The sequence below is a fragment of the Halichoeres trimaculatus genome, unplaced genomic scaffold, assembly GCF_033239565.1.
Source record: "Halichoeres trimaculatus isolate MK-OKI-2021-1 unplaced genomic scaffold, fHalTri1.1 fHalTri1_scaffold_10, whole genome shotgun sequence".
In the NCBI taxonomy this organism is placed as follows: Eukaryota; Metazoa; Chordata; class Actinopteri; order Labriformes; family Labridae; genus Halichoeres; species Halichoeres trimaculatus.
In genome coordinates, this window is record NW_027437187.1 from 3,184,216 (window position 1) to 3,205,169 (window position 20,954).

At 40.1% G+C, this 20,954-nt stretch overlaps 1 protein-coding gene across 2 annotated transcripts in view; it reads left to right on the forward strand.

The window, feature by feature from the left end:
- Positions 1 to 309: 309 nt before the first annotated feature.
- bcl2l13 (BCL2 like 13) overlaps positions 310 to 20,954 on the forward strand; it is a 38,048-nt gene continuing 17,403 nt past the window's right edge. The window contains exons 1-6 of one of the 2 annotated variants that reach the window (XM_074678452.1): positions 310 to 438; positions 2,596 to 2,794; positions 6,528 to 6,617; positions 13,536 to 13,692; positions 17,606 to 17,678; positions 17,854 to 17,982. In XM_074678452.1, coding sequence (XP_074534553.1) covers positions 2,659 to 2,794; positions 6,528 to 6,617; positions 13,536 to 13,692; positions 17,606 to 17,678; positions 17,854 to 17,982 — 585 coding nt within the window. In that variant the 5' untranslated portion in view covers positions 310 to 438; positions 2,596 to 2,658. Of the gene's footprint in view, positions 439 to 923; positions 1,083 to 2,595; positions 2,795 to 6,527; positions 6,618 to 13,535; positions 13,693 to 17,605; positions 17,679 to 17,853; positions 17,983 to 20,954 lie in introns of those variants that run through there. The other variant, XM_074678453.1, reaches the window with a different exon arrangement.

Sequence of the window (20,954 nt, forward strand, 5' to 3'; positions counted from 1 at the left end):
CTTTGGTCCTTTTATTTACGTTTTAAATGTAATGGAAAGAAAAGGTGTGGGAAACTGTTGCAGACTCTCCATTTGGGCCGTTAGACTTCTAAAATAAAAGCATGCTGTCTCCGTGCCCCGTAAGGTTGCTTGGGAACAGTTGAACTTTAATTTTTGCAGTTTTACTTCAACTGATGAAAAAGTGCGATCAATCCAGTTTAAAGCCAGCCTTTCTTAGAAAAGAGGTGTAATGTAATGTTTGGATAGTCTTATACTGAAGGTCCGGACAGGAAGATTGCTGGTATCTTGTCCCTTGTACGTGCAGCTTTCAGAGCACACAGTGTGCTAGTGCTACTGCTCTCTGCCAGTGGTGGTCTGCCCTCCTCTGCCCGGGTCTGGGTCGTATTTTGCCCTTCAACCTGTCGTTTGTCAGCACCTGGTTGCCTTTGGACAAGGACGGTGAGAAACCTTTAAGTGAGCTTTATGTAGATTCATGTGAAGCTCTGCGTCTTAGAAATAGCTCTTAAAACGTGTACCGTTAAGCTAGCTGCAGCTTGTAGGTGTGCTGATATGTTCAAGGAACCAGTCGTGTGTGTAAAAATGACTTTACAGGCTAATGGGCACGCACTTCTTGTATGCAGCGTTACCTAACGAGCTTCATGTCTGATTTTTAATTTGGTTTGACATTATACCATATTATTATATATTATTATGTAGCCTTTTGGAGTTATATCCATATGAGACTTGAAGGATGATAGCATGGCTTATACTTTCACTACTAGACTCTCTGTGATGAATTAAATAAGACTCCAGTAGAATTCAGTGTTAATAAATCAGCAATGTGTTTTATTTTGATAGCTCCACACGGAAGGGTTTTGTATAATTTTGCAAACTGGACTTCATCAATCTCTCCTGTAGCCCGCATGGTGCCTCATCAGCTGCGGGAAACTTAATGAATGCATTTTAGCATTACACATGTTAATGAATTAGTTTTAGTCAGCAGTAGATAAGTACCCTGTTCAGATAATAATGCAGCAGCTATACTTTTACTTTACTAAACGCTGAAGGACATTTCACGCCCCTTTGTCCACCACGTGGGTTATGTAAGTTGCATTGTGTCATATATGTTGTAGGTACAACACGTACCCGTCGGTTAGATTGACATGTCTTGGGGTTATCCACCTGTGAGCTCAATAAACAAGCCTGCTGCTCCAGAGAAAGAGGAGATTCAGTTATCATTCTCAGAGCCCCTCCACCGGATGGGAAAGTGAACATGTCTACTTTTCACTATTGTAATATGACATCATGCTGGCGTGCCTCTGATGTAACGCAGAGTCATGCCAGATTAATATCACAGCCAACCAATCACCTGCGATTTCAATTAGACTCCCACATGGAGATGCTCTCCCAAAAGAAGTCCTAACAGCACTTTTGTAAATGTATGACTGAATTTGTATCATTCTTAAGTTACTGAAGTTTGAATGACTCTCAGTGTTAACTAATGCCTCTTTACTGGATATTTGTTTTGGTCCCTGTTGAGGGAATTGAGGACAACAAAGATAAACAAAGAAAAAAGCTGATGAAACAACTTTTCTATTTTATTGTTGTTGAAATACTGAAAGTCAAATGCAGTTACATACAGACACTTAACATAAAAGCGTAAAGTTCGACAAGTTTGTCACTTAAACTACTGTGGTATTAAACTAATGTTGCAAAAAATGATTGGGTGAAAGATGTGGTCAGTTGGTGAAACTGATAAACGCGAATTGGTGTAAGCAATTATTGTCATAAAAAATCTGGAATCGCGTAAAATGTTACTATGAATATGATTTTAGCAGTCCACTACACTATAAAGATTAAACTTAAAATGATTTTAAACTAACTGACCCAAGAATGGAGAGAAAACATTAATGTTTACAGCATCAAAACCCACATCGTCAGTTTTAGGAATAAAATATTTAAAAAATACCTTTCATATTTGAAACGATACGCTACAGATGCCCAGTCCCTGGTAATTGATACTGGTACTCAATGGTACCAATTTTCCTTACTTTTTGTGTTTATGAGGTGAAATGTATCAATATGTTAAATAATAAAACTCAAAAAATGTTTAACTTAGCATATTTATTCTTCAATATATAACCTTTCAATGCTGTGTTTATGTCCAGCATTGAAAATCACCTACTCTTCCACGCCCTCACAGTCACAAGGATGCATTTAGGTACTTAAACATGGTACCTTTTGGTTTTACATGAATTAGTACCCGGTACTTTTGACAGAATTCGGTCGGTACCTATAAAAGTACCTAATTCGGTACCCATCCCTGACCTTGAGGTTTTATTTATTATACAGTTTATGGGCAACAAACAGCAGAGCAGCTCTTCAGTGCCATCTACTGCAGTGGAGGTGGAGAAGACCGATTGTACTTCCAACTCCGCTAAAATATTAATTTTTTTATAACATAGATATTGATATTAAGAGTTGAAATATCAGTCTGTATCAGCAGAAACATTTATTAAATCAATAATAAAAAGCATTGGCAGTAAATGATTCTTTTCATCTCTATTTCCCTAAAACTTACAGCTCTTTCCTTCTTTTCCTGCCTCTTCTCCTCAGGTGAGACGTCCAGCTTTAATTGTAAGAACGTATGTGCCTGAGAGTCTGACACACGTCTGTTCGATGGCTACCTCAGGCTCCGCCTTTTCTGCCTCCACCTCCACCACAGTGCCTGAGGGTTTCCATTATGAAACCAAGTTTATTGTGCTTAACTACCTGGGACTGCTGCCTGCTGGCAGATCACAAACTACAACTCAAGGTGAGAGAAAGGTCTGAAAACAGTGACTGTTTCCATTTGATTCAGAGCATAAGTTGATGTAATCTGACCCCCTGTTTTGCTTCATGTGAAGATATCCTGAAGTGCTCTTTACTGCAGCTCAGCTTCTGTCAAGGGCACCCAGTGTCACTGCCCCCACCCCTCTTTATCGTGAGACACGTATGTGAGGGCAAACGTCACTCTTGGGCCTTCACACAGCACACAAATAGAAATGTGTGCACATACGAGCATGCCAGTTAAAAGAGAAATATTCAGGGTGTGTTTTTACAGGTTACCACCTGTTCTCTAGCTCAGCTCAGGCTCTCCTCACATCAGCACAGAAAAACATCCACACACTGGTTCATACTTAAGACTGGCACACAGTACAGGATTCTCCAAACCTTCACACATTTAGAGAGCACACACTGGGTGATAACTAAAGACAGATCACACAAGATTTCTTTCTTCTGATCTTACAGTTTGTGGTGTGTACTCAGGAGCAAACCACACGTTGACTGATTCTTCAGCAGAGTATTAGCTTCTTCACACTCAGTGTTCCAAATCTCACGTAGTAAAACATGACTTTAATGAGAACAAACATGACCAACGGGAGGAGCAATAATGGTTGTTTTCAGCCTCTTAAATTAAAACAAGCATCACAGATAGATTTCTTACTTCCTCTTCAGTCAGTCAGCTTGCATCTTGATTGGCTTTGCTCCTGTACACGAGACATTACACGATGTACCTGCTCAGCTCCTCCTAGAGCGCTCCACACACCACAGGATTTTTAGTCACAAATATTTAACATCTTCATTATCTCCAATCTCTAAATCAGAGGCTTTCTGAGCAGCTCTAACTGGACAGAATCACTCTTAGCACACCCCACACCACAGGAAAATTTGAGGACAACAGACAATCAGGCTTTGCTGGTTTTGATCGTAAGGAGATTGGGAGCATAAAAATGAGCCCCATTTTCCTGTAGTGTGACTGTAAACAAATGGAGGACATGTAAGCCCAAGTGAAAGGCTTTCTTCTCCAGGCATCAGGATGTCTGCTTTTCATATCGTGCATCTACAAGTTGATGAAAGTCAGTTATGCCAAATCCTGATCTCCACACCCACTCACTTTAAGGCTTTCTCTCACTCAGCGTTTAAATCCACCAGTGTTTGACAGGCACCTGTGAAATCAGAAAGGTGTGTGTCCTATTCTTCATTTTAACACCCTCTCAAACCCTCCGGGACTCGCACACTGTCAGCTCAGGGCACTTAAAGCCTGTGAGCGCCTAGTGCTCGGCTGCTTTCGGGTGGAGATGAGGTTTGGGGATTGTGGCGGCTAGAGAGAGGTAGCCTGTAGGATGTCAGACAATTACTATTCAATAAAATCAGAAGCTATTGATACTGATATACAGTAAGAAATTTGTGTAGACCAACATCTTGCAGCATCAGCAGCCAAACAGGATGTTGACCATAGAAACTAATGAGATGATAATGTCATAATTTAATCAGAAGAGTGTGTGGTAGTAGATGTCTATCAAGCTTGCAGAGCAGTGGAGAGAAGTGGTTTCAGAACAACTCTTTGTATTTGCTGGAAGAAGAAACTTTCCTGTCTCCTCTATGCAGTATCACTTTGCTGGAACAAGATTTATAAACTTATTACAGATTATTCAGAGTAAGATAAAACCAAAGTTTTTCACCTATGTGTGTAAGTTTCTCTTAAAAATTTCAAGAAAACCAAAGTTTAACAGTTTATAAGTTAAAGATGTTTGGGGATGTATCCCAGCTTCTCTTGCGTGGTGATTTCAATGAGCTTGCAATACCAGATATTACAAGGGATGGGTACTGAATAAGGTACTTTTATAGGTACTGAGTGAATTCTACCAAAAACTGATTTACTTATCAAATGGTACCATGTTTTGATACCTGAACTAGGGATGGGTACCCTTCACATTTGAAACGATACTGTACCCATGGCCAGTACCTAGCCATTGGTACTGGTACTCAACGGTACCAATTTTCGGTACTTGTTCTGTTTATGTAGTAAAAAATATCAATTTGTTTAATAATAAAATATATATTTTTTTTCAATTTAACGTATTTATTCTTCAATATATAACCTTGCAATGCTGTGTTCATGCCCAGCGTGGAAAATCACCTACTCTTCCTTTCTTTCACAGTCACAAGGATTCATTTAGGTACTTAAACATGGTACCTTTTGGGTTTACGTATCAGTACCCAGTACTTTTGACAGAATTCATTGGTACCTATAAAAGTACCTAATTCAGTACCCATCCCTAACCTGAACACATCCTTGTGACTGTGAGAGTGGAAGAGTAGGCGATTTTCCATGCTGGACATGAACACAGCATTACAAGTTTACATATCAAGAAATAGATAAGTTAAAATGAAAAAAGTTTGAGATGTTATTATTAAACAAATTGATATTTATTACCACATAAACACAAAAAAGTACCAATAATTGGTGCCATTGAGTACCACTACCAATTGCCAGGTACGGGGCTTCAGGCCTGTTGTTTCAAATGTGAAAGGGTCCCATGCCTCGATATAACCACTTGAGGTGAAAGCATGTTATTTTTTGAAGGAGTGATGTCGAAATCCAAATCCCTGCAAGCCACATTAGTGACTCTTGCTTTTTAAGGGCTAAACCATCAGTTTGACTCATTATCGGTGAATTAACTCCTAACCTTTAAAAGAAAACACCTCTGAGGTTACACTGAGCTGCAGGAGAGTCAGACAAGGCGACTCGTCTGCACAGGAAATTAACACAGCCTCGTAAAAACAGCTTTTAGCGTGACAAACAAAAACACCATGGTCGGCCGGTGAGGTACTTCCTGTCCCTTTCTCTGTCATGTGCATTCTTGAAATGGGCGGAGAAAGACAGAGGAGTGGCTGATCCCTGCTTTCCGCTTGACCCGGTCCAATTTCTGACAGCCTGTCATGTGTAATCACGGCAGGATTACTCACACGCCAATGGACCAATACAGAGTAGTTGGCCAGCGAGCTGTCCGGCTCAATGCTGAAACAGCATCCAAGCTCAGAAAAAGCAACAGTGATCCTCAGGGAGTGCATGTATGCACGGTGGCAGGGACGCTAACAGAATAGAAAAAGGTCTGTCTGTGAGTCAACTTCCCTCCTGTTTGGAAAACATAGTGTCGTTCAGTCGGCTGGTAACCTAAAGATAGATAGATTTGTCTTTTAGCTGCCATGTTGAGCTGTTTTTTTAAATATGACTAATAAAGTCTACATGGAGATAAAACTGATGGCACGAGATGAGTGAGCAGAACTTCTTATCAAATGAAGCTGGATCTTTGACAAACTCAAAGGCTACATTCAGAACATTTGATGTAGGAATGTACAACGCTCTCAGTCAAACCCTGGTGCTGTCTTTGTCCCAGTGTTCCCCTTGCGTGGCTCATTGTGCCCCCAGCAGTGCAGACTGAGTCTGGTTAATAATTTACAAACCGTGTGTGCACGCGATGAGAGAGCGCCATTCACATTTTTTGTCCCGTTTGAGTTTGGTAAATGTCAAGGTCTACACAAACGACCCTTCATGGTAAAGGCCGTCATTTCATAGACATAATCATCATTATCATCATCATAGTTTTATCCAGTAGTTCCTCTTTTGTCCCTTTCTTTCTTTGTGAACTGGTGATTGGCAGAGAAGCAGAGGATCAGAGACGGTGAGTTCACTCTCTGCGTGTTTCTCTTCTGTCTTGCAGGAGATTCCCAGAACCAGAGAGAAAGAACAACAGCGATAAAAGAGCAGATAGAGGAAGAGCTGAGACAACTGGAAGATGAAATCACTGCCTGTAAGTACACACACACACACACACACACACACACACACACACACACACACACACACACACACACACACACACACACACACACACACACACACACACACACACACAAACACAAACAGGAGCAGTTCCTGTTCGTCTTATCCTCAGAGTTTCCAGCCTTTTTTTGACAGGATTAGTTTCACCTGGGGACCTCTGATAATTTGTAATAATTGCAAAGAACTGTGGTTTTAATCCAGTGCAAACTAATCATGTCCTTTATTAATGAAGGAAAAGTTTATGGCACATAACCAACCATATTTCAGACAAACCAAGGTCCTTAAACCCAAACTCAGTCCCAATCGGCATCTCTGTGATTTGGGGAGGTAATATTTCTTGGAGAGGTGCATGCAGCTTTTTCTGATCATTTTTCTTCTCAATACTGACTCAGACAGGGCTGGTCATACTAATCAAAGGTTTTAACAGCACTTTGGATTGACATAAAAAGGAAGGAGACTAGCTGTGTATCACTAAGTAAGCTACAATCTAATTTATACCATTAAAACATGCACGTTTAATGTCACTGACAGGATTTTAGGCTAACACAGTCATGGTGAGAAGAAATAAAGCATACTACAGCCAAATGTTTAGACAACTCCATAACCCAAAAGGTCTGAAAACATGCAGCCTAAAGAGATAGTTCGGATTTTTTGACATGAACCTGTATGGCATCCTCATCTATAGTTATGTACATCAGTGCTGTCTTACCCCTGTCAGCGTCCTGTGACCCGAGATCTGGTGTGGTTTTGGTCCAGACGAAAGTAGTCTGGCAACATGGCTGGGGTCACGAAAATAAAGCGTTTTTCCTCTCAAAACAATTTGTGTTCAAAAGAGTGATACATTTGCATCACAAAACTGCAAACCGGACAAAAGTCAGACTCTGTTATCGATTGGCACTACTTTCTGGTGCGGATCACTGCGCCGCACGGTGCATCCAGCTGACCGGCGTGCGTTGGCACCGTCATAACAACTTAAAAAAGTTAACGATAACATGTCTGACTACGACCCTGATGAAGATGACATTACATTTAGCACAGAGCCAAGGGGATATCTTTATGAATCCGAATATACTGATGCTGAAATTCGTCAGATGGAGTTAGAACGGTTGGAGAGAGAGACGAGGCACAGTCATGTCACTCCTGGAGCCACAGCTGGAGCCGTGAAAGAGAGGATGACAGACATATGGTGGTCGGCGCAGTGATTCGCACCAGAAAGTAGTGCCAAGCGATAACAGAGTCTGACTTTTGTCCGGTTTGCAGTTTTGTGATGCAAATGTATCACTCTTTTGAACACAAATTGTTTTGAGAGGAAAAACGCTTTATTTTCGTGACCCCAGCCATGTTGCCGGACTACTTTCGTCTGGACCAAAACCACACCAGATCTCGGGTCACAGGACGCTGACAGGGGTAAGTCAGTGCTGATGTACATAACTATAGATGAGGATGCCATACAGGTTCACGTCAAAAAATCCGAACTATCCCTTAAAGTAAAACTTGGAATCCCTCTCTGGGTGCAAGGGTTGGCACTAATGATAATAATAATAATACATTTTATTTAAAAGCGTGTTTGACACTCAAGGCCACTTTGCAGTTTATTAAAACCAAGCGGCAACCTTCGGTCTGGGAATATGAGACAATGCTGAAGTGCTAAAATCTGCTGTTTCTGGAGTGTTCGCTTGAGGCTGGCTCTGGAAGTACAGGAAGTCATATACACACCAAGCCAAAAAAAGCCATTTTCAAAGCAGAAATTAACCTATTTACAGCCTGGTTCAAAAAACATCTCCTGTCTAAGTTGCTAATTTTACTACCGGCTCCCACTGTACGGGGGGTGAATGTTTTTCTAACGCGGCCGTTCAGAGGATATTAAGATCTCGAGCTCCCCCAAAAAGAGGCACAGCTCAGGCCGGCGCCTTATGGCTGTGGGCTTCATTTTCTGTTTCAGAAACAGATGGGTGACGTCAGCGGGACTACGTCCATGTTTTATACAGTCTATGATTAAAACGCATTTAAAAAGAGACCAACTCAGACCATCACAGTAGAAATGAATAAAACCAACCGACAAACAGGGAGCGACTGAGCTCTGCTCCCATGGTGCTGAGTAGGGATGGGTACTGAACTAATTACTTTAATATGTACCCACTGAATAGAATAGAATAGAATAGAAGTTACTTTTAAATTCCATCTGTAGTACTGAATACAGATTCATGTTAAAAACAAATGGTAACGTGTTTTGGTACCTGAACGCATCCTTGTGACTGTGATGGCTGAAATACACGAGATGCGTCCGCAGTGTGTCTCCCTTGAGGCAAATGCATCAAGTAGGTTTCATTCAAATCACTGTGTCAGCTTACACTAGATTTGTTCTGTTGCAGTCTGTCTGCGTGGCTGCTCCATCATGTCGCAGGTAATACACAGCCATCCTATCTTTGACCTGGAGCTGTGACGCATAAATTCAGTGTAGGGAATATCGAGCGGTACAGGAAGTCGTGACCAGAAACGACCTAAAAACCCCAGTGACCTTCAAAATAAAACAGACTGTGTTGTAGTCAGTATGTATTTATCTTGACTACTATGAGAAATGGACATAATGTGCAGAGCCAGACCAGGAGTCTTATCAATGGAGTGGGAAGAGCAGGAACTCCTCAGTCTTGGACTCCAGCTGTCTGTCAGTCATACAGCTTGTTGGACTGAACATGCAGCTGGTGTAAGTTGACAAATGCGGTCAACACGCAGCGCAACAGAGTCACTCTGCAGATGAATCTGGTGTATTTTAGGCGTGAGAGAGTGGAAGTGTGGGGTATTGTAAAACAAATACGCTAAATTGAAAAACGTTGAGATTTTATTATTAAACAAATTCATATTTATTACCACATAAACACACACAAAAGTACCAAAAAGTGGTACCGTTGGGTACTGATACAGATTGTCAGGTACCGGGCATCAGTCCCGTATGCTTTCAAAACTCTCAGCTTTGGATAAAGAGGATTTGGTGCCAACCAGGAGGAGTTCTGTTTTATAGCTGTTGAGTTTGAGAAAGTTTGAGGTGAACAGGCTTTGATCTCAGAGAGGCAGAGGGTCAGGGAGGTGTCTCAGTGCACATCTTCAATAAATCAGTTCAGTGCTGGAAGCTAACACACTTCAAGCTGTTTTCACCTGTTCAACAAACTGTTTTGTTCCCTGGTCACGCTCCAAAGAAAATGTCTTTACCCAATGCCTTTTGATTGTGTGTTTATCAGCTTCAGCGTTCATTGGATGAACGCTGACTCTTTAATAAGAATACAACCATTATACTTTAAGTTTCAATCACACCTTGATCATTTGGAGAAGTTATCCTCTGCTTCATTGCAACAAGCGTGAACACAGTAACCATAACGAACAAGCCAAGGTCACCACGAAGAGATGGTCTCAGCCCGCTTCCACTAAAACCCTGGAGCGTTTCATTAGCAGTGAGAGAACAATCAACACAGCAACCACAGCAAATATTGTTTGAGTCATCACACTCAAGTAGGAGGTGAGGAAGTTAGCATAGAAATAGCCTTAAGCTAATGTTACTGTCTGTTTCCATCCAGTTTAACATCAGCAGAGGAGGTGCTGACCTCGACACTGCTCCAGGTCAATGTAAAATGCAATCAGTGGCCAAAAAAAGGCCTTGACATGAGAACAGCCTGGTGATGCGCTTTGGTCTACTTTAAAGCATTGCATTGTTCACACAACAGGTTGAGAAATTTGGTGCTAACAGGTTAAATTCAGTGTTAAAAATGCTAACTCGTCTGAATGAATGAAGCTTAACACTGCTTCTGCAGTCGAAATCTGTGCACATCTTTATGATGACGTAGACTGTTAATCCTTCTCTATATTGATACCAATGTTGATTTCAGTATTGATAACAACATTTTTCAGTTCCCCCCATGCTACTGAGTTGTTTACTTTCATTCATGAAAAGAAACCTGAGTATTACATAGACATGCACTGATCGATTGGTTTCCTTAATTTAGGGGGATCAGTGATTGGTGATCAGAGATCGGTGATCTGTCCATCCTTACATATGAAACTGATCTTATATACCTCTGTGAAGGTCTGACAGCCAGCCATTGTTGCTTTTTGCTCAGAGACCTAAAACTCAGGACACTTTATTGGTTGTTTAAGTTGAAACAAAAAGATTTTATTGTTTCACAGGTATTGTTCAATGATTTTCCATAAAATAAGATTGGAACATTGAAGACATATGCTGTCAGCTATAAAAAAAAAAAACAAAAAAAAATTAGGTTCGGCCCAAATTGGTACCAGCAGGTCAGGCTTTTTTTATTTTTTAAAACTTTAATTTTATTTTATAACAGTTATACAACAGAAAACTTAAGACAGACAGGGGTCATCATGAGTAAGTGGCAGTTTGTTTTTTTCATAATATCATACCATACTGTAGCAGATAGAAGCAAGAGCTTAACAAAAACTATACATATATATGTATATAAACACCAGCACTCATGCACACACATGCATTCGCACAAGTATCATACACGTACACAAACATATGCACATGCATCCGCATACACACCTACACACATGATCGCATTCTGATCACAGACTTAGTTTCTTTGCCTGGTCTTATTCTCTTTTATTTTCTTTTATTCCCTTTTACTTGCTTTTTATTTGCTTTTTATTGTTTTTACAACGTTTTTCTTTTATTTGTCTGTTTTTACTTATCTGTTTTTATCATTTCATTTGATCTACCTGTACAGCACTTTGTCTACAGCTGTGGTTGTTTTTAAAAGTGCTCTATAAATAAAGCTGGGATGGTATGGTATGGTATATAGCTAAAGTGAGAAAAGCAGAACACATGCATAAGTACAAACGAAAGGAGAATGGGGGGAGGTATGCTAAGCAATGGTGCAAATGTTGAGTTCTTTAGTGTCCACGAATGATTTTGAAATCCTCAAGGGTCCTATCAGTCCAGAGATTCACATTGTGGGAAGAAAGATTGTTGTTTGTTACAATGAAAAGCTATAAAACAAAATAAAGAAAACAAAAACAAAACAAAACAATATCATTACATACTCACATAGGTTTTCCAGTTTTTCCTGTACAATACGCCTCTTCCAGTTGCTTATCATAGAGCGCGGTCACTGGCCATCCAAAACGTGCCGTGCCTAAGCACGGTTGCCCCCCTGCAGCGCTGTTCCCCAGCTGTAGAGTACGGCCGGCAGTCACACTACCCCTATATGAACCAGACTTTAGCAGGTATCACAGACGCGCACGGCCCGCCTACGTCATCGTGAAGCGTCTGTTTACATGAAGCGCGATGTCATCAGAGTCAGCACAATGAGACACAGAGAGCACTGCTACAACTTTAGAGACTTTAACACCCCGCTTTGTTTAAAATGATTGTCGAGAGATGCGCTCGCGGTGATTATACGTAATGGATCGCACGCGCTGTTCGCGTGCTTGTGCTCGTGCATGAAGTAAACCGTGCCGAAGCCCACCTCTCCGAAGTGTGCCGAAGCACGGAAGGGAATCGTGCTTGAACACTGCACAGTTGGGGTCACACTGGCCATTCAAAACGTGCTTTACAGCTGAAGCGTGCTTAGGCACGGCAGGATTGGCCAGTGTGACCGCGTCCTTAGAGAGAAAGTTAGTTGTTCCATACAGTGAATATCTTGGACTATTTCTTTCCATCCAGTGAGAGTACGGGGTTCTTCATTCAGCCACTTTCTTAAATGGCTTTTTTTTTTACTACTTGCCAATAGTATTTGTAGTAAATATCTGTCTTGTTTTTTAGGTCCTGCTGGAAAGTTACCCAGAAAGAACACACCAAAGCAGAAGTCGGGTTCTAAGCTTAGCATTCCCAAAATATGTGAAAATGACCAGCTGAGACACAATCACACTTTTTCCAGCATGAGCGTGCTCAGGGTTGTTACTCTGTGACTCTTTTATCCTAGGAGTTATAAAAAATCTCAGAATGTTCTTCCAGGTAAATTGTCTCCGAAGATGTGAGCTGGAGGTGGTGGATTGTGTCTTACACATGTTAAGTCAGTCCTCCTCCAGGTCAGGCTTTTTAAAGATTGGTGATCGGTGATCGGCCAGAAAATGATGATCAGTGCACCTTTAGTATTACATGTACGTTATTCTCAATTAACTTCAACAAGCGTCTTCTCCATGTAAAAGTATCAGTATTGGTATGAACATCAGCAATACTGGCTCTATATTTACTCTGTTTCAGGTCGGCACCAAATTTTTATCCTGCACAGCGATCCTGGGCATCGTTTGGTGACTGTGAACATATATCAGGAATTCTTGTGCTGTAAATTTTCCCCCTGACTTTTCTCTGTGGCAGTTTGTGCTGGTTTGCAGTTTGAATACAGAAGTCAATATTTGACAAAGTGAAATATGTAATGTATGCTTTGAACGAGAACTTTGCTTTCTTTGCACAACTTCTGTTTTCTTAGAGGCATGAGAGAAAGCTGCCTCTGACATTCTGAGTTTAAAACCTTTCACTTGGGTTTTTTAGAGCTAATTTTCTGATTATTGTGAAACATGTTACTAGATTTCCCTCTCATCCAGCAGGAGGGGAGTTTTTTTTCACATTGTAATACGTTGAGATAATTCCTGACACCTGAGTTTTATCAGAAGATGATCCCAAAGTGAGAAACTTCTCTTCACGCCACAAAGAGATCTAAAGCTACAGAGAAACTTTTAGAGCTTCTCTAATGTGAAGAAGACATTTATTAAGAGTCTAAGAGTTATTGCTGTTATTTATGTGCATGCTGCATCTTTTGTAAACTAATCCCACAGTTGTTCCTGCTTATGTTCAAAGATCTGTTTTCCATTTTTCATGTTTCTTGTCCCTGTGTGAAATGAGACTCTCTCCTCTCCTCTGTGTGCTCTGCAGCTGCTTCCACATCAGGCTTCGACCAGCAGAAGTCCCTGGTGTTTTATCCAGCCAACCCAGAGACGTCTGTTGAAGACTGCCTCGCTGCAGTGGGAGACCGTGTGGCCAGAGAGCTGGACACACACCTGACAGCAGCCGTGCAAACACTCCTCGCTGGGTCAGTGTGCAGTAACAGATTAAATCTCCTCTGCTTTTCCCTGACAGAAGTTCTTCTTCTAAAACTGAAAATGTTCCCAAAAACAGACAGTGTCTTCAGATCACTGGTCTGTTCAGCTCCTCTCAGGCTAAATTCCTGCAGTATGAGGAAACTCTGTGCCCACATGGTGTGAGGGACAATCTCAAAGGGTTGCAGAATCTGTTGACGTACTGATCAGGGATTACTTTGTTTTCTCTTCGGCAAACTTTTGACCTTTAACTGTGTTTCTGTCTGCTGTGTGTTTGGACACATTCACCCACTTCATGACCTGTAATGATGTCTCATCAATACCCTCAGCTGTCCAACCTCATCAACAAGTCCCACCACCACATGTGCTCTTCATTATTCAATCTGTTGACATAAAGCTCCCTCTGTCTCGTACTCTTACACACTTAACTATATTTTTATCTACACTCTCACTTGTACTTTCCTTCAGTTGACTCTTTTCAGTTTCTTTCCCTGGCGTTTGTGTCGTTGCTGATAGGGAGAGACAGGAAGTGTGAGAAAGCGGAACCAGTAACTGCTGTGATGAGTACTACAGCCTGTGTACAAAGGGCAGGCACTGAATCCATGAGGCCACACAGCAAAAACTTAAAACCAAGCAGGTGTCTGATTCTTATATTTAGTAGAAAAAATGTCTCACTGGTGAGTTTTTCTCACCTGTGCAGTGATCCCAGCTGGAAAAGGAACGATAAACTGCTAAAAGTAGACTGGATTTTACTCGTGAAGCATGACAAGACAGATTCTTCTTGGATTTGTCTTTAAATGCTGAACACCAGACCAAATACAACAATGTTAAGAAATCTTTTAAATTATTATCAAAATAGGCATGAAGTTTAAGAGTTTTGAAAGAAAGAAATGTGATAATTAATATTTACCGTCCTTTTTTATTTGTTTATTTTATCTAAGTAACAGCACTTGGTTACCTTTATTTGACTGTAACTTACGGGAATAAAAAAACAAACATATAAATAAGCTACTTTTCTCATTGACTTCTACTTTATTTTAGCCAGGTTTAAAGGTTATATTTTAAAACTCATTTAAAACTTTTGTTAAACTTGTAGTTCAACTTGACACTTACTGGGCTAGAATGAGCCACATTCATTTAACAAGTCCAGACTTAGGGATGTATACCAAATTAGGTACTTTTATAGGTAGCCACCGAATTCTATCATCACGATCCACGTAAAATCAAAAGGTACCATGTTTAGGTACCTAAATGCAACCTTGTGACTGTGAGGGAGTGGAAGAGTAGGAGATTTTCCATACTGGACATGAACACACCATTACAAGGTTCAATATTGAAAAATGAATATGCTAAACTGAAAAACTTTGAGATTTTGTTATTAAACAATTTAATATTTATTACCACATAAACACAAAAAAGTACCTAAAATTGGAACCGTTGAGTGCTGATACCAAGTGCCAGGTACTGGGCTTCAGTACTGAATTGTTTCAAATGTGAAAAGTACCTATCCCTATCCAGAGTTATATCTCATTTCAAGATACTTCTTTTTTTTATTTTGTGTTTATTTGGAATGGACAGAAATTAACACAAATCCATATACATATGTGGATGTACAAACCAAAGTCCTTTCATTTTTGTTTTTTTTAGGAACAGGAACTAAAAAAAAAAAGCAATGAACCCAAGGGGTAGACTGCCACTGTCTTCAAAAAGATATTGCCATTTACCAAGCAGAAGGTAATAAATTTCAGGTTTCAAAACAATTGTACCAGTGAGATTAAATAAAATCTGCTCTTTTAGGGGTAATAAACAGAATCCATTTATTCCAAATCAGGTAAAATTTGTGAAGTTGAATTTTTAGTTGGTAAGTCAACTTTTCCATTCTAAAAATCTCAAGAATTATTCCTATCCAGTCATCTAAGGATGGTGGAGTAGGGCTTAACCATCTCCTTGTAATTACTTTTTTACAAGCCGCCACATCTCTGTTCCAAAAAGGATATACGACCCAAAATACAAAACATCAAAGTGCAGAGGAACTTGAGTGTTAAAGACTTTGCAAAGGGAAACCTGGACACCATTCCAGAAAGTGTTCAACTTGGGACATTCCCAGAATATATGATAATGGTTGGCAACAGTCTTCATTTCAAGATACTTAAAGACAAAACTTACCAAGGAGTAAAATGAAGAAAACTTTACTTGCCATGTTTCTTGAAATAAAGACAGTTTTTTTTAATACAAGAAACTAAACCAGCAAATCTCTCTTACCCCATGTGCAATTTTTTTACTTGTTTTCAATCAGTACAGGGGTTTTTTTGTCTTTGATTTCTTAAAATAAGACATTTTCTGGATGTGTCACATGTGAATGTGGCTCATATTTTGTCAACTAAGACGTAAACACTTTTGCACTGTGGTGTATAAAGTACTTGAGAGCCATGCCTTATAAAAGTACAGATATCTCACTTGAAATCTACTCTGGTAAAAGTTAGTTACCCACCAAAAAAATCACTTGAGTAAAAATCTTTAAGTAGCTCAAATTAAAAGAAGTTAAGAATCAAAAGTAAAAGTACAGTGAAACACAACAGCTCTTTCTCTGAAAGTCAGTCTTTGTAAAGCTCGTGAGCGTGTATTAAGATTATTTTTCCTTCCCTCAACTCGCCTAACTCCCTTCCTGTCTTGCTTGCTCCCCTCTCTCCTTCCTTCTCCTCCTGCTCCTTTTTTAGGTTTGACAGTGAGTTTTGCAGCATCAATATTCCTCTGTTTTTCAGCAGACACGGGAGGCATCTCATCCTGTTGGACAAAACTTTAATCCAGACAAAAGTGAAAATGTTTTTTAGACATGGCGACGGGTGTCCGTCTTTATGGAGCTACACTAGCAGGTGGTGGAGGTGGTGGTGTCTCTCCTATCACCAGTGAATGAGGTTGCTTCACTCACGCTGTAGACACTGAGGAATATTTCCAGGCTGCGTGCGGCCTTGCTGAGATGAGTCTCAGTTTAATATGAGAGCGCCAGTTATTTCAAGATAACCCATACACAATGAGACAATCATATTCACATTTTTTTTTTGTAGCAAGTAACAAAGGTGACAATGTAAATGTGAAATTAACGTTTTTTTCCTTTTTAATGTAGCGAAGTAAAAGTAAAAGTTGCAATAGATATAGAAACTCAAGTAAAGCATAGATCCTTCCAAAAACTACTTGAGTACTGTAACAAAATACTTTTACTCTGTTCCTTTACACCACTGCTTTTGCAGAGCAAGAAAAGTGTTTCCTGAAAAAAGTATGTTTGTCTTTCTTGGGGTGAGAAGTTGACGGATGATTAATACTAGCGAAGCATTGGTTGTGTCCTCACGTGACCATCAGAGTCTTCGCTCAGTGAGGAGTGAAAGATGTCATAACATTGTCGTTGTTTTTTTAAAGGCTGAAATTGTAAAATGATCTTTTCATGACACAAATCTGTGATCAAGACTCTGGGATTTGTGATCTGTTGCACCCCTACCTGAACGAGAGACTTCAGAGCAGCCACAGCTCCAGCAGGGTCGCTCTGTGTTCGACAGATAAGACTTTGGTTGTTCTTGGAAACCCAACTGTGGCTGTGTGCAGCAGAAGACAATATAACCGTCACCGACTGTTCGCACCAACTGCCTCTAAGAAACTTGTGCAACAACAGGACAAAGCACACTGATCTGTCATCACTGTATGGGGCTGTAGAAATGAAATGATCCCAGGCACATGTGAACCCACAGCTCTTCAAATGAGCATTTACCAACTGAGATTTGGCTCCATTACAGAAGTCATCGAAGAATCCAACCTGAAAAACTTAAAGTTCTGGTTAAAACCAACATATTTCACCGTAGAATAATCGAATCCTCTCTTCATGGTTTATACCCTCTGGTTCTTTGTGTCTTCCAGGCCTCTGGACTATCAGAGATTCAGAGACACTACACTGGACCTCTCCACACACACACAAGAAGGCTGGAGCAAGGTGAGCCCACCATCACGTGTGCCCCATGTACATCAACCTGTGTTATGTTTTACTGCTGAAGCTCCAATATTCCCAATTAAACCTCTTTACTTCAAATTACTGTTTCCTCTGTGAGCCTGTCATGTCCTCTCTTCCTTTCTCCACCTTAAACACCATCTCCCCCTCACTCTCTAAGGTGCTGGTGCCTTTGGTGTTGCTCCAGGCTTTGGAAAATGAGGGACAGTCACTGACGACTCTGTTGGATCTCGGGGTGCGCTTCTTAGAGGAGGATGAAGCCGGCTTCATCATCCAGCAGGGGGGATGGGTGAGTTTTCAAGCACACTTTCCTCTTCACTTACACAAAAGTCCCCAAGAAATGAAAGAAAGGCTTTTTTCATTGTGTTGAAATGAAAAGAAATGTTAAGACTAGGGCTGTCATTTTAACGCGTTATTTAGATTAATTAATTACACCACAAATTAACGTCTTATCAAAATTAACTCAGATTAATCTGGATCCCAAACCCTTGAGGGGTCCAAAAAAGCACTTTTTTTCATTTGCCTGGCATTTACAAACTGTTTGTTCTCGTTAGATTCTCAAATTTCAGACAGTCCCTGAATGTATCACATGTGACGTCAGCAACATGGTTAAAACTTGGTGTGTGTGTGTGTGTGTGTGTGTGTGTGTGTGTGTGTGTGTGTGTGTGTGTGTGTGTGAGACTGCCGTCCACATCCTGTTAATTCACATGTCCTTGTTGAAAATCTGCAGAAAATCAACCGTTTGCTCTAGCTCAATTCTGTAAAAAACAGATAATTCTACACTCTTTACTGCTTTAAAAAAAAGCCCTGAATGATCGAAAAAGGTCTTGTATTTAAATCTAAAGAATTCTTAGAAAAGTTCCTTCCATCTTCCTGGTGTCATGTTTCAGCTTGGGGCTGCTCTGCACCAATGAGCAACAGTTTGTGTGTTCAGAGCATGTAAAAATGAAAATACTTCACTCTTCTTTGATCCAAGACTTAAATGAAGTGTTTTTTACATAGTTATTCACAGTTTTTAGCCTTTAGCCCTGGTTCTCCTGACCCTATAGAAGTATAGAAGTGCAGTGAAAAATGAGCCCACAGCAAGTAAAAATGTGACAGAAGCAAAAACTGTCCTAAAATTCCAATCAGCTTATCTTAGGTGCAGGACTGTGTAGATTTTGTAATGATTGAACCATAACACTTTTTTCACTTGTTCCTTATGCCTCAGGGTACCTAAAAATGTGTTGTATATACTCCCACCTTATTTTAAAAATTTTTTTTATGTCTTTTAATGTAATTTTAATTTCCTAGAATTCAAATTCTTTATTTTGGGACCTTAAGCAGATATGAGATTAAAATGCAATCAATTAGATTAATTAATTACAAATCCTGTAATTAAAGGCAGGGTTGGCAGTCCTGAAAAACTAGCATGAATTTGAATGTAGCATCTCGTCAGGACTCCTCCTAGCCCCTCCTCCCCCTCCCCTTGGGGCTCCTTCAAAGCAATTTGATTTACGGTACATCTAAGTCTCTATGACAACACCACGCTTGCTGATGAAGTTTAGCAGAGAGAAGAGAGATCTGTGTTTTTCTCTGCTGAAAACGATTTCTGTGATTAATTTTGTAGTGATGGTGGACACTGGAGCCTAACTGTCAGACAGAGAAAGGACAGAAGAGCAGAAGAAAGAGAAACAGTAGAGAGATAGAGCACAAGCTAAAGGCTAATTAGCCTCTAGTCGTTAGCTCTGATTGGTAGATGACTGGCAGGAAATAACCAGGATTCACTAACGTTACACATTACAGACATGTCTCAGTGCACCGGGCTGCCAGCTGAGCTAAATACAGACACCGACTAAACTACAAACAAACTGACAGTGTTTACTTGTTGTCATGTTAGCCTACAGATACATCAGAGCACCGGGCTGCCGATAGCACTACATATAGCCGGCTACTACAACGTTTGCTTGATGTAATGTTTCAAACAGTAGAGCTATGTAACTTTACTGATAAATAGCTTACCTCAGCATGTTGTGTCCAGTAAAAAGTTGTCTTGAACAAAGAACATTTGTTCCATAACAAACACACGCCTGGTTGTAAGTCACATCTTTACGACAGTGTGTGTGAGACAATCCAAGAAAAACAGGCCCTCCTCACATCATCTTTAATATCCAGCTTACTTCTTGGAGCGAGTTTGACAAAAGTTGCTTGTTCAGGAAAAATTCCTCTGCCCTAAAAGTTACACAGTCTTTATGTACAGGTTTTGACCCTCAGACAGCTCCAGACTGATTTTACTCCTGATTTTTATAATCAAAAAAATGTCCAACTAATAACAGACTTTATGAGCAGATGTGTAATTTTTAGGATGTTCAGGTGTGAAAACATTGTATTGATCACTGAAATGTTCATCAACACTGCAGTGCAATTACCACCAGCTCCCTGCAGATGGTAAATGTGTCACTTCAATTACGTGAGCCAGTGTTATTGAATTGGGTGACTGAGCTTCATGCATGTAGAGTCACATCCTTCCCTGAAACAGAAGCACTATGTCTCATTTCAATGTAAGCAAACACCTGTTCACTGTGACACTATTTGCTTTGCGGTTTCAGCATTTAACCCTTGTACATGCTTTCTGTATCGAGGCTTTTTGCAAATATTAACAAACTCAAAAGCTGCACAGTACTGTAGTAAGTCAAAGTCTCGGTGAAGCGCAGGATGAACAGACATACATGTGTGCAGATTCAAAAATAACCACATGAGGGAGTTACTGAGCTACCTGTGCAGATGTTAGAGCAGGGCTGCCCATAATCTTTTCACTTAAGGGCCAAAAAATTCAATCAGGGTTGTGGGCCGCCAAGACTAAACATTCTTGCTGCAGTGCATGATATCAAATATGCCTATAGCTTAATTATGCAGAATAAATATTCATACAATTAATTTTAAAAAATTAAAACGCTTTTCTTTACTGTCTTTCACAGCATAAAGCTACTTAACATTCTTATGACACAATTACTGGACCTATGTCTTCAAATACACTTAGTGCAATTTAACCTGAACAACATGGGACACAGCATGCTCCTATGAAACCAAAATAGTGCTATTTTTTCTTTTTTTTTAAGATTTTTTCCCTATAAATGACTAATGTGTGATTTACATTAATTTACAAAGATTATACTCTTAAAACAGCGACTTTCTTCGTATGTATTAGGCATATAGCTGTGGAATAAGTCTCTGTAGAAAAGTACTTGCGTTCCCAACTATTTTGAACTTTCTCTTGCCATG